We start from the raw sequence: 14,900 nt of genomic DNA, 5'->3' as shown, positions 1-14,900 counted from the left end.
AAATAAAAACATAATTTTATAGTGTTTCTTACTTTATATAGAAATAACTTGTAAAATTATAATTCTTATGAAAAGGTGACTATAAATTGTTTGTGACTGAATTAACAAAACTTTTTTAAGACACCAAAATGCAAACTTCAAATATACTATAGATAAGTTCTGAAATCAAAAGACCAAGAGCTTGCTCAAACTTCAAATATACCAACTTTTTCCTTCACCTTTCAGTGTTAGAGATTTGAAAGAAAAAAAAAAATCAACACATCACTTTTTAATTTAAATGTTATGTTTTCTTAAATCACTAAAATTGAAAGAATTGCAATGTTTTACACGACTGCCACCCACATCTTCAAATTGGATTATAAAAATCATAAAGCAAAGAATTAAAGAGCTAAATGGCAGCTCAGAGAGATCATTTATCAAAGCATCTCTCGACTCTTCTAGTCCACAACCTGAACTAATTAAACAGCATCTCTGAAAGCAGATGAGGTAAGTAACTTACACACCAATTGCTATCCATGGCTTCACATGTTAAACGTCCTAATTCATCCCTCTGCTCTCATGACCTGGATTCAAGAATAGCTTAAGCCGGTGTAGCTGCTGAAAGATGCTGGCCTGCCCTCTTTATTCCCACACCTGGTTTAAGCTGACCCTTGAAACAAACACCGATGTGGTAACACAGTGAAGCAAACCAGAAAACTAACTGGGTTGATGCTGGCCAGTTAAAAATTTTAGATCCAAATATTCTCAATCTGATTCACAAAAGTACCTCTGCTATCCCACAAAGAATTCATAGAATCATAATAACAATAAAATATATAGGGCAACCGCTGCTTTATTATTTATACTAAAGTACACACACCTTACTGCATACAGGAAGACAGTATAGCAGGATAAAATATGGGAACACCCGTGAAGATGGTTTGGATTTAAGCCATTCTTAAAAATCTAAAAGGATTCCAAAACTTCTCCAGATAATCCATACCAATATTTAATTACCCTTACAGTCTGATCAGTAAATTTCTACAAATCTGTTACTTCATATTATCTTCCATGGACAGAGAAAACAGCTATTCCATATTGCCTCCTGTTGTTATGATCTTCTAATAAATAATAACAACAGTGCGCAGCTCTTGCATAAGTCTTTATACACTAGCTCTCATGGCATTTTATTAAAAAAGTGAATTATAATTACCCCTATAGTAATGGCAACTAAACAGCGGCACAGGCAAGTGAAGTGGTTTGCTCCCCAGCAGGCTACAAGCAGAGCCAGGAAAAGACACCAGTTTTCTAAGACCCAGTCTGGCGCCCTGACTTTTGGGATACACTAAAACACACTCCTACAAACATCCACATTTCTAGATGTCTGATACTGCTAAACATGTTAAAGATGAAAGCCCCATGTTGCCATGACCATCTACCTATTCAACTATAATCAAATAAAATACTGATAAATAAAGGATTTTAAAAAGACAACTAAGAAGGTAGTGGTGACTTACTTGCTCCTGTCTGAGTATTCTGTTTTCTACAATATTTTGATTAGACTGTGATACAAAGGGCCTTTCTCCTGTGTAAAGACCCTCGTCCTCAAGGTACCTAGGCTGCATGCTTCCAGGCATCTTCTCAGAAGTGGGCACTAATGAGAAATTAAATAGAAAAGCATATAAAATATCTTACAACTATAGTTCTAGTTTATAAATTCTCTAAGAGCCTATGACATTCTTAAAATGAATGGCACTGCATTAAGCATGCTGTCAGAGATGTTTTCCTTAGTAGGAAAAAGGAAATATATAACCAAAACAGATCCTTTTCTTAATCAGGACAGATCCACAGTTTAAATCTATGATAAAAATGTCAGAAGTCTTCTAAACAGATGATTAAACATTTCCTCACCAAAAAGTACTTCAAATAACTTCGTGGAGTTTAGTTTTAATGGTTGATTGCATAACAGTGTAAAAACCCTTTAGCAGCAACAACTGACTAGACAAACATTTCTAAGCCTTTCCAATCTAAAGTGAAACTTTAACTAAGATTAATCCAAACTACTATTACTAGTTTGCTTAAGCTATGCATGTTCTGTATTTTGTACAACAGTAAAAAGTCATGTTAGCCCAATAACAGCAGGTAGAATTCTTCACAGCTTGCCTGCAGGATTATTTCACTCGTGTCTATGGGCTCAGTACTTTTCAAGGAGCAATCTCAAAACAGGGGGAGATTATACTGAGGGTTACAATAAAAGTTATCCCCTAAATCAGAATACAGTGGACCACACTGGAAGCAGTCAGAACTAACTTACAAGACACGAAAAAACAGAGCCACCCAATATCAAATATTTTGACACTGCATTGCAAGCTGTGCTGATAACTATTCTGGTACATACCACCAAGAGACTAATTTCTGTTTCTTCCACTACAAATATTAAACAGCAAGTGATATTATAAACCAATTTTTTTAGACTTTGCAGTTCTATGGGAATAAGGCAAAAAGGTCAGAGACATGATCAATGTTGACTATTTCCAATTCACAAAATCAGATTTTGGGAAAAGGGCCCCTTGAATTACGAAAATCCTTATGTTACTTACATGACTCTTGGTATATTTGCCACATGGAAAAAATTGCAGATGTGGCCAAGTGAAGAAATAGTCTAAGTTATAATGTACAGGGCACAAGCCACTCTTCATACGTAAATGTGTGTACCCAGTAACCTGCTGCATATGTGAAATAATGCAATAGCTAAACCCTGGTGAAAGAGGGGCCAGTCATCTTGCATTTACTATAGACAGGACTAAGGTAATTACACCAGAGCAACTGATATGTCCTGAATTTACTTGCTATCTTACCAGCTGGTGACCTGCTGAAGTGTGCATGTTCCCAGTTAATCCATTTTGTCAGACCTTTTCAGACCTGACTGGATGATCAGTGTCAGAGAACCGTAAGCAAATCTCTCTCTACTGCCAGAGACAGTCTAATACAAGCTTTTTCAGCAGATCAAAGGGTGCTACGCTACGCAAAATCCAGGAACAAAAATGGAGAAGCACAATCTTCATACCTGCTCGCATGCTGGGAATGAAGAGAAATTCTTTTTCCTTTTTTAGTTGCTCAGAGTAGCTTTCACAATCAGGAGGTTTCATTACTAGAACATCTTCATCTCTCTGTCCTATAATGAATAAATCATCTTCTTTAACTAGGCATACGTCTTCATCCTATAGTTTAAGTCCAAACGCCTCTGTTAGTTTGTCTATTTCTTAAAATGGAGATCTTTAGAAAGTATACTTTCAGAATTTTTAAGGAAACCAAAGTTGCCATTTTGTATTTGATGATTAAAATTAATTCAAGACGTTTGAATAAAGATGAACATTTACTCTACAGCTCGCACCGTTTCATCCTCCTCTTGTTCATCCTCATGGGTCTGTACACATTCTTCTTCTGCCTCCTCTTCTTCATTTAATTCATTCCTTTTCCTGGCTCCAGCCTTTACACTCTCTGGTTCAGGATCAAAATTGAAGGTAAAGAAATTATATGCTTCTTCAGCGGAAGGAAGGTCATTCTGGAACTGAGAAAAGAAGACAAAAATACTTTAATATGACATTTATAAGAAATTTAGGGCACATGAAGATATTTTTTCTTAATAATAGCAATAACAGCATATAAACACTTGTCACAGGATAATTTTATCTCAAAGAGAACTCACACAAATGCTGAAGCTGACTGAAATTTTTAAATGATACATGAAGCTTTCTCTATTGCTCTATTTCATTAAATAGTTCTTGCAATGTTTTATTAAAAAAAGTTACCTGGTTTAATTTTAACCAGCTTATTGTTTTAAATAGAAACAATTTTCAAATGGAAAAGGCCAAAGTTTAAATTCAGACCATAATTCAGATATACAGGTGAAGGATATGAAGAGAAACTGCTCATGGCGTTTTGCCTCTGAAGGACCCAGGCCCTTTAGTGTTAGGATAAATCCTCTAATGAAAGAATTAACAGTAGCATTTTGTGGCTAATAAATACCAATATATTAATCTGTAAATTGTTTTAACTACCAATTGGTGGCATTCAATAAAAAGGATGTAAACAGAAGAAACGTTTTCCTCCAAGCTCCAGTAACTGTGTCCAGACAGATTTACTTATTTGGGTTTTTTTAAATCAAATGACCCAAAGCCATTCTTCTACTTGATGAAGGTTCCCTTTTTATACTTCAGTTGTTGGCATATGCTGTTTGTGAATTTTTAAATTAAATAAAACCCTCTTCACTGCTCCAGACTGAATTCTATCTGCTTCCTCGTACAGAATCATGAAGCCATATAAAGTTTAAATGAAATTAATATCAATTATTGAAATGAAGGAATTGGTACTTACTGTTGACTTTTGATTAAGCTTTTTTACAGAATCACAGAACTTTATTTTTGATTGTAAGTGGGATTCATCCTCTTGCATCTCCGGAAATTTATCATTATCAGACTGCATAAAAATATATATATAAGTTACAGCATACAGTTGTGGATCCATTAAAAAAAAAAAAAAAAAAAGAGACAAACAGCTGAATACATAGATTAGATACTGCATTTTCACAGGGAAAAAAAAACCCAAAAAATCAAGAGTCACTGTTGGAATAATTATACTGATTTTGTACTTATTTTAAAAGGGTCCATCTAATTATAATTTAACTCTTTTCTCCTTTGGGTCAAGAAATAGAATGCAGAGTATCAAGAAATTGTTTACTGCATAAATGTTAGCTTACTTTCTTCACTGCTGACGAGATCATTGTTTCTGCACTCCCAAACACAAGCAACCACATGCTAATCTCCGCAAGAGGAAGAAATGGGGTAGCAATGTGAAATCTTCCCATCTACAGAAGTGAGGCTGACTTAGAGCACAAGCTGGGCAGCAGGGGCAAGGGTGCTATTGACAGACACTGCTGACCAGGGAAGGGAATCAAGGAGCTAAGGCAAGCATCTCATAGAGCCCCTGCTGCAATCAGGAAAAGCCTATTTGGTATTACTCAAAAAAAGGTAGTATTCATTGCTTGGGTGCTTAAATACAGACTTGATTATTTGTTATGTTCTCTCTCAAAAAATTATTGCTAGGCTACTCTAAAACTCCATGGATGATACTCCTCTGCCTTTTCAAGAAAGGAGGTAGCATGGTTATCCATTTCCAGTTTTCTGAAGCCTTATCTGTCCCTACACACAGATCACTGTAAACATCAATGGTTCTTAGGTTGCTCCAGCAAGTTTTCTTAAGTGCTTCAAAGTGATTTTCATCAGGCCCAGCCAACATAAACACATCTAACATTCTATCTGGTTTTCCACCTTGCAGCCTGAATCCTCAGATTAAAGGAAGACATTTCTCAAGTTTACATCTATTCAACCTAAACTTGAAAATAATAACAGCAAAAAGAAAATCTCAAACCCTGGCAATCTGATGGCCAGTTGTTTAACAGCAAAACAATACTTCATACGCGTGTAAATAAGTATAGGAAACAAAACCAACACGTGGATGGTTTCAGGTATACTTTATATAAAATTAGTAATGAACTTTAATAGGGATATCACTTCCATATTTTCCTAAAACAAACATACTAAAACAATACTACTTAACTGAAAGCTATGACAACTAATTTTTATAAGAAAACACTGTCAAAAACCTCCCCACACCTACACGAATAGGTAATTCTTCCCTAGACAAGCAATTTACCCAGGCTAATTCATATTGTTTTGGAATTCCAGATAAAAATGTTACTATTACATACTTATATTTCCTGGGCATGCACATTCTTTGGACCATATTTTCTACAGGCAAACGATCTCTTTGTGAATTCTGAAAAATATCCAGGTGCATGTACTGCACAGGCATAGCCTTTGTTATTTTTTCTAATACAAAATTGATTTTCTAACAAAGAACATGCTGATACTAAAAAAAAAAAAAAATACAAAATCATAACAAGGAAATACAATACAATACTATGACATAAAGTTAATGTCCAGCCTTTAGCAATTACACTGTGCAAATTTATACAAAGCTATAATGCAGCAGCCCTTTCTCTTACAGTAACTTTTAAAGACTTCAAGGCATCTTAAGCGACAGAAGTCATGAACTTGTAAATGACAGAAGTTTCACACAATGTCTATACTACAATGAAAGCAAATTGTTATTGTTAAATATGTACATTAAAAGTAATAATCAGAAAGGTTCCTTCCTGGTTACTAATTCAAACAATAGTATAATTTTGATCCCATTAAATTAAATTAAATTGATCATCAAGACTATGTGTAGTCTTTGATTTATTTCATGTTTCACATTCACTTTCTCACTACCAGAATAGCAAGACTCAATGCATCTTCTTACCGCTTTATCCACTCTGACTTTTGTTTTCCTTTCTCTGATGCTTTTCAAATGCCTTGGTCGTGGACTGGAGTCGGATTGCAATAAATTAATTTCTGCTTTTGACTAAGCAAACAAAAAAAAATGCTTAGCTATAATAGAAATATAATATGACCAAAGCTACAATAATTCCCAGGAGCCTAACAACTTATGCACATTTGTGTTAGGGACAGAATCTTTTAACTATATAATCAGCTTAAGTGATTTTACAAACCTAGATGTTAATACCCCTTATTAAACTGCACAGTAAACTTACAAGGAAATCCATTGATTTCAAAATAGTGTATGATTTTTTTTGACAAAAACAGGTAAGGATCTTGTAAAGATTCTATCATTTGAATTAAAAAACAATTATAACTTTTATATTATTATAAACAAATTAAACTTTAGAAAAAATACAGCAATAGAAATACACCAGAAAATAAAGGTAGTGATGAACAAAGTATAATTTTGGCATCAGAAATAAAAAAGCAGATAACCCAATTCAGATTCACATAGCACTAAGCAAGCAAAATTAAATGGGTGGCACTTATAAGACTGAAGTCAACCAAACAGGACTTCTGAAGGATTCTCACCCTTGCTGCTTTTAGTTTCTCTCTCATTCGCTCCCTAACAGAAAATTCTGAAAAGTCTGTCCTTGATGTAGAAGGAACAGGTGGCAATTCTGAAACAGAGAAAACATAGTAACATGTTTAAATTAAGTATTTTCTGAAAGAAACTTAAAATTATGTAAAATAAAACCATAAATACCATACAGAGTCCCATGTTCCAACTGAAAGAACTTGCATGAGAAAGCATGAAGGAATGAAACATTTTTTGGAATTCAGACCTGATAAGACTATCACGTAAATGCCTTTAGGTGTGATGGATCTACCTTTCTTTATATGCTACAAACCACCTTAAGTGAAGCATATACACACTTTTTTTCCTATTAAAAATATGTAAAGAATTACCTGGCATATTATGAGCTATTAGCCAGAGCTCTCTAGATGTAATTTGGAATGGTGATGTGCTCTAAATCCTGATACAGGTGTGATTGGAACAGTAAAGTATTTACAGACTTGCTTCCTTTTAGAGCTACCTGCTCTGTGTAGTGAGAAAATATTAGTTTCTCCAGCAGTGTTTTTGTGCTGTAGTTCTAGTACAATTAAGAGAGTAAGATGCGTTTTACCCTGTCCCACGTATGACTGACAGCATCATCAAGTAACGTCCCATTTCACGGACAAGCTACTCTCAGCAGCACTTGAGCCACCCCTCTGGAACCAACAGATCACCTCCTCCAAGCTCAATGGGAGTCTGTCCCCACACTCAGGAAGTCAAGCAGGACCCACGGGGAGCTACATGAATGAACCAACTTAACTCATGCATAAAAAGAAAAGTTAGAAGAGATGTAAACAGGGACAGATGACCTGGGAGGAATACTATGACTCTGACCATGCAGGGATGGGCTTAGGAAAGCCAGAGCCCACCTGGACTTGAATCTGGCAATAGATGTGATGGCCAAGAAGGTGGGATATTACAGGTGCATTCACAGCAAAAGGAAGAACCAAGGAAAATGGTTACCTGCTGCTGAATGGGGCAGAGGACCTGGTGACAGGGAACACCAAAAAGACCCAAGGAATCAGTGCTTTCTTCATCTCAGTTTTTACTGCCATCAGGAACACCAGGCCCCAGAGACCAGTAGAAAAGCCTGGGGCAGCACAAACTTACGCTCAGTAGAAGAAGATCAAGTAAGGCTACATTTAAACAAACTGGGCATACATAAACCCATGGATCCTAATGGGATGCGCCTATGAGTGCTGAGGTTGCTGGTCAACGTCATCTCAAGGCCACTTACTTAATTATCTTTAAAGGATTGTGGTGATGATGAAGGGAGGTTCCCGAGGACTGGAAGTGAGCAAAGATCACTCCTGTCTTCAAGGAGGACCACAGGCTGGTCAGCCTCATCTTGATGCCCAAGAAGATGAAAGAGCAAATAATTCTGGAAACCACTGCCAAATATGTTAAGTACAAGATGAAAACTGGGAGTCAACAGCATGGATTTATGAAGGTGAAAAACTTCTACCTGACCAATAAGACAACTTTCTATAATGAGATAATTGGGTTAGTTAATGAAGGGAAAGCAGTAGATGTTATTTATCACCGTTTCCTATAACACCCTTATACAGAAACTGAAGCAATACAGACTACATAAGTAGGTGGACTGAAAATTGGCTGAACTGTCGCGGTCAAGTTGGCCTCAAAGGGTTGTGATCAGCAGTGCTAAGTGCAGCCAGAGGCCATTACTACTACAGTACTACAGCTATATCCCTGGGGTTAATTTCAAACAAACAAAGAAAAATATCCCACAATCTACCCTCCAACTCCAAAGAACTGATCAAAACCCTACATCCTTTAGGATCAAGTATTCTATGCTGATCTTGTGAAACACACAAATCTAAGTTCTAAATCAGTGGATTTAAATCTTAAAGATTTTTTGATAGGTAGTGAATATCAAGTTTGGACCCTGACTTGGGTAATCATGTGATGATGGAAAAGGAGAATTACTGTTTGATGCAGCCTTTGAATTGCTGCTCCCAAAAAGCCCAGGCTTTTCTTCCATAATTAAAACTAAATGGGAATGTGTCTTTGATAATCAAATTTATCAGGGCCTCCTTTTCCTTTGAAGGACTGATGGCATTCCTCCCCCTTATCTTCCGCATATCAGATCCTCTTAAGATTATGATTTCTTCAGGTAGATTCAGTAAATATTAGTAGGGTCACCCTGTACCCTGCACTCCCTGATACCTAAATAAAAAGAATGAATAGTTACCCACTTGTTTACAGAGAAGCTACACTCTTAGGATCAGAAATACAAAATAGTGGATACCTACAACCCATCCTCTCACATAAACACAAACGAAAAACATTTAAAATGTAAAATATAGATGAGATTGTATGTCTAAGCAAATGGCAACACTTCCAGCAGCTTTATGTATTAAACACAAACATGGTTGTCTCATCCATGGTATTTTGAGAAGGTACCCATCTCCCTCTCATGGATTGCACTACCACTGTAAAAGAGTCAAGGTTACCCTCTTTATAAATGTCTCCAAAATATTTTTAGCTGACAAGATAATTTTATACACATAATAGCTTAGAAAGTCATGACTTAAGTATTTTTCTTTTTGAAAGACCTAACTAATTTCTTCATTAAACAAAACTGATTCTAGCTACATAATTGTCTCCCTATCTGCACAGACCTCTTCAGTCTCACTGGAGCCCTGGAGTTCACCTAGAATTTTTCAGGAGCTTACTGAAAGTTTAACTTTAACTGATATATCCAATATTAACTTTTTAAAGAGAAATGCTTTACATCCCTTCTTATATGTGGAATCCTCAGATCTTACTTTTTTCTTCTGATCTTTCATAACTAGGTTTTATTTCCAGAAAGAGCTCCATCGTTCCACACAGAACACACTGGCCCTTTTACTGGAACAACTGTAAGATTATTAGCAGCAGGAGAAAAATGTAGCTCTTTTCGCACATGTACTTTGTGGTGCACAGCTTTTTTTCTTTAATTTTTAATCTGTGAGCATACGACATTCTAGGTAAACGGATTTTCTAGTTACCTCCACTTATAGAATTACGCTACTTGTCAGTTCTTTGAGCCAAACACTGATTTGTTCTTTGCCCTTATGAAAAGAACATTGTTTGCCAAGGTCTAAGTAAAGGGTGATTTCAGGTTTATCTAAGGCATTAAATTCATGAAAAGGAGATAAAACAGGAAAGGGTAAGGGCTTAAGAGTGGTAATGTCACACAACATATATCACATTATGGCTGATTCAATATTATTCCAAGAGATTTACTGGCAGCAGAAAATACTGTATGTTGAATATACAACTTAAACATTTAAAGGCTACCTACTATACAAAAGTCAAAGTGCAATCTAATTTCTAGGATGACCTTAGCCCACTGTCATTTAGAAAAGAAAAATACATTAAGATAAACCCCACTAATACTGATTCTACTCAGAAACATCAAAAGATTTGGGAGAATCCTAATATTTTCAAATTACACAATTACTGCCTTTAAAAAGAAGTATTCATTGTATTTGGAAACTTTCAAAAGAACGAACAAGGCACAAAATGAGCATCACTAGCATGAGACACATAAGAGAAAAGGAAGCATCCCATAACCACTTCCTTACCAAGAGGAATACTGGAGTCAGAAATAAGCAAGTACTTAGCAGAGACACTAAGAGATGACACACAGAAAAGCTTACATGCATTTTGTCTGTTTTAACAAGGAACACGGTATAAGTAAGAACAGGATAAGAATTAATGACAAAACAGAGAAGAAGATCTAGATAAATATTCATCAGGCTGAGCTAATTAAAAGCCAACATCACAGGGTATCCAATAATGAACCAGCTGCGGCAAAATCAGAACCATCAGTGATTCTGAGAAGTGATGGAAAGCAGGCAAGTTCCAAAATATCGGGCAAGTGACTTTTTAAGAAATGGGAAACAGCGAGCTGGAGATACATACAAAAGTCAGTCTAACTTCAACTCTACAAAAAAACTCGACCTATTGGTAAATACTTAAAAGAGAGTAAAATGATAAGCAACCAAAGGCCTACATTAGCCAAGATCAAGACCTATCAAGCCCATTTAATGTCCTTTAACATATAAGTACCCATTCTTGTGAATAGTGGAAGAAGCATACATCTCAACTTTTGAGCCTGCCTTATAGAAAGCACCTCTCAGTAGGAAATATTTTGACTAAATGATGGGGGGGGTGGGGGCAGGGGGTGCATGCAAGTCATAGGAAAACCACATTTTAAAAGATAAGCAAGTAACCGTTAATTAATTCAAACCCCATATTGACTATGTATTTTCAGTGTCTACCTCAACCTAATGCCTTTAAAACATTTATTAATGGTTTGAATGACGGAATAATGTCTGTGTATAAAACATGCAGGCAAGAACTGTCAGAAGTCACATTTGCTCTAAGACTGACTTTGAACAGTTTTTGGAATGAAGAAAAATCTTCAATATCTTTTACAACTTCAAGCCCACAAAAAGGTTTTTGCACACAGAAAGGCTCTCTGTCTGATGGAGATGGAAATGATGGACTTTAATTGCAGTAAGGAAAGTGGTTATGCACTGGAAAAGCTTTTTAACTTCTGGGGTATTCTAGCATTGGAATAGAGTCCCTTAAATAGTTATGGAATCTTCACCGGTGCAAGCTTTTTTCTACCATTGTATTCTGTTCAGTTAGCATGTAAAAACATTCTATTTCATTGGAGCAAATGCTTCATTTCAATTCCATTCTGATAAATGAGAACTAGAAAGCAACAGATCAGAACCTGCTTTTGATCTTCTGAAACATTGGCAATTGCTTGTAAACACTTCCAGACAAGTCAGGTTAAAATGAACAGCGTAAACATGCAAAATTAGTGCAGAAACAATCTGCCACTACTTTAAGCACCCCTTAAGGCATCAGAACTGATGCTCTGTACACAGAATTCTTTATGAATTAATAAGTTTCTTGCGACAACAGGGGAATTATCCTATTATTTCCATAATGAAAAACATTTTAAGGCTTTAACTGTTGCAGTAAAATTAATTCAATGCATCAATTATTGTGGGATCCTGTGGTGCCTTGAAAGAATGTCCAAATAAAATATTTCTGTTACTTTATTACTCTCTATATAGGCTTTTGTTCTGCTTATGTGAATGGGCTCTACAGCCAACTACTTTGTGCTTAACTTCAAAATATATTTTTGAAGTGAAAGAATAAGACTGATATCCATGAGAGCATTACTTCACAGGATCACTATTACAGGCCTGTATCAAAAAATTTGACACCACATTTTACATGGGAAGTGTCATTATCCTACAATGGCTCCATAATTTTACTTTGGGCAGATCTAGTAAGCTTGCTGGATAGTCAAACTGAAATTAAGCCAAACTGGGAACCTGAAAATGTCATCTAATAAGTTCCTCCCTTGATTTCACCGGCACTCAGAGAAGCCCAAACCCACTGGGTCTCTGTGGAACTTCAAAGCCCTCTACACTGACGCAGACCTAGAACTGCTGCAAGTATCTTGATACCAATCCCGTATCTGAACAGGATGCGAGGAAAGCGGACAGACAGACATCTATGCTGTGACCAAGGATCAGCCACCTGAAAGAAAATAGGGAATGGTAACTTCCAGCATAGGTCCTAGAAACACTTTTGTATTTTTCATGGATATAATCATTGCATAAATCCAAGGCACTTCAGAAACTGCAACAAATAACTAACAAATTCAAAAAACCTAACAATGAAGAATATGACTTTGTAACACTGTAGCCGTCCTGGCTTCACATGGGAGTAACTATCAGACATGGGCTTTTTATTTAAAGCAATTCTTCTTTTGCAACACTTATTTATTAGTCTGACTAGTGGACTGACATACAGGCAAGTCTTTCCATCTAATAAAGGTATATGGGCATCTAAGCACACACATAATTAACTATTGTAAAATAATAAATTTCTGCCATCAGACTGTATTAAAAAAACAATGGAGATTGACTGAACACTTAAAAGACTAATAGAGACAAACAGACAGTATGATGAATATTAAGTAAAGAAATAGTTGATGGATATGTTTCAAGATAAGCTTACCATAGTGGGACCAGCATGAGAAAATTATCATACCATGCTAACATAAAATAAACCAAGTATGTGAGGGACATCACAAATTGCTAATTCCACAAACATTACCTACTTCCCACTTGCATTATAATACAGTTATTTTTTCATAAAAAGGGTGTCTTTGTGTGTGTGTGTACGCTTTATAACACCACAAATTTAACATAAACAATGAACAAATATGGTGACAATCACAACAAACTAGAAAGGCCTCGGAATAGAAGCAGTGTGTTATCACAGGAATGTGTTATCACAGCCACTAAAGCAAAACCAAAACAAGATAGTAGAGGAAACAACCTATGTAGAATTTTTCAAGGGCACCTGGAAAACGTGTGTGTGTGTTACATTCTATGATTTTCTTTTTTTTTTTTTTTTAAATGCTTAGTTATCACTTGGCAAGACAATGATAAGCAGAAATTCATACACAGAACATCAGTCTAGTAAAGGCAGTGAGGAACTGAAATCTAGTTTTACCTTATGACTGGACAAAACAATAGCAAACATCAGTGTCAGCATATTCCGAAGCTTAACATATAGAAGATGGAAATTTAAATTATTTATAAATCTCTCAGACTGAATTCCAGGGGAAAAAAGAATTGAAGTAAGTTTTGGATAGATGCGTGAAGACCAGCTCAAGGTGCAGTCTTTCTTAAAAAAAAAAATCAGATGGATAAATTATAGTGCAATTAGGTATACCATCTATTCAGAATAACCACATGCGGTACTTTTCACTCATTCATACAAAATTAGCAGAAGAACAGGGATTTCAGAAGCAGCAACAAGTAGCAGAGCAAAATGCTTGAGAAAACAAAACATTTATCACATAGGGGAACTAATGACTAGTTTTCTTCTCAGAGTACTGCTGTGCTGTTCTGTTTATTCTTGGAAAATGAGCTTCTGTAAAAGAAAACAACCATCACTAGAGGGTGTCTCTTGATTTCCCCATGCAATTGATTCTGAAAACTGTTTGGACTCCATCTGTCAACACTGTATCACTTCCTAGCACAAGTTGGCACAGTGAGACTCAAAAAAACATTCAAAAGTACACAGATCTTGAAAGAGCTGGAAACATCCCTAAATTGTAGATGTCCGTAACAAATACCACATTTTGCTAAAGCGAGTTTAAGGACCAAACATACATTTTATTTTCATAAACCTTGATATTGATGAAAAACTAAGCACGTTTATACTTCACTGGATTTTGGTTTTATTGGCTTTTTAATATTATACTCTTAATTAGCTCTTTTATGCATCTTATTTAGGTAAGTCCATAAAACCACACAGCAAGATTCATAACATTAATGTTGTCCAAAGTATTTCACAGATATACTGCAGAGATCCTGCCCAAGAAATTGAAGAGCAGTTTCCAAGTACCGGCAACCTCCATTCTTTCCAGGCCTGCAATTACACATTTGCTTCTGCCAGCGCTCTCTTGCACTCTCCTACTTTGTGAGGTTCACAGTCAAATATCTCAAGTACTGCATGCTTATACGTAACACCTTTGAAAAAACACCATCTTATGCAGGAACATGTCATAATCTGCTCACGCTTACATGCCATAGGAGCGTGTCTTTTGAGCGCAGCGCTCTGGCCGCATGCATACCGCTCGGGCCCGTGACAGCCAGCGCCACCCCCCGGCCCTGCTCTCATGCTGCCAAGGCCGAGCGAGCTGAGGGAAGCCCGGCAAGGGCGATCGCGCCCGCCGCGCTCCTCCCCGTACGCGCGGCCCTCGCCGCCATTTTTCTGCCTATGAGCCGGAGGCAATCCCGAGGCAGAGACGCTTAACCCCAGCAACGCCACTCCAGCCAGGGCACCGCTGCCCCTTGGGCGCTGGAACG

The 14,900-nt window shown here is 36.5% G+C and overlaps 1 protein-coding gene across 1 annotated transcript in view; it reads right to left on the bottom strand.

The window, feature by feature from the left end:
* Positions 1-7,040, bottom strand: part of CC2D2A (coiled-coil and C2 domain containing 2A) — a 53,883-nt gene extending 46,843 nt beyond the window's left edge. Inside the window, exons 1-6 of the mRNA XM_035903459.1 lie at positions 6,957-7,040; positions 6,346-6,447; positions 4,357-4,458; positions 3,374-3,550; positions 3,047-3,200; positions 1,497-1,633 (exon numbers count right to left, since the gene is read on the bottom strand). Coding sequence (XP_035759352.1) covers positions 1,497-1,633; positions 3,047-3,200; positions 3,374-3,550; positions 4,357-4,458; positions 6,346-6,447; positions 6,957-6,983 — 699 coding nt within the window. The 5' untranslated portion in view covers positions 6,984-7,040. The remainder of the gene's footprint in view (positions 1-1,496; positions 1,634-3,046; positions 3,201-3,373; positions 3,551-4,356; positions 4,459-6,345; positions 6,448-6,956) is intronic.
* Between the last annotated feature and the right edge of the window lie 7,860 nt (positions 7,041-14,900).

This window comes from Egretta garzetta, unplaced genomic scaffold, assembly GCF_000687185.1.
Source record: "Egretta garzetta isolate BGI_Z169 unplaced genomic scaffold, ASM68718v1 scaffold151, whole genome shotgun sequence".
NCBI classification, from domain to species: domain Eukaryota; kingdom Metazoa; phylum Chordata; class Aves; order Pelecaniformes; family Ardeidae; genus Egretta; species Egretta garzetta.
The sequence above is the reverse complement of the archived record's forward strand: the minus strand, read 5'-3'. Positions and strand labels throughout refer to the sequence as shown.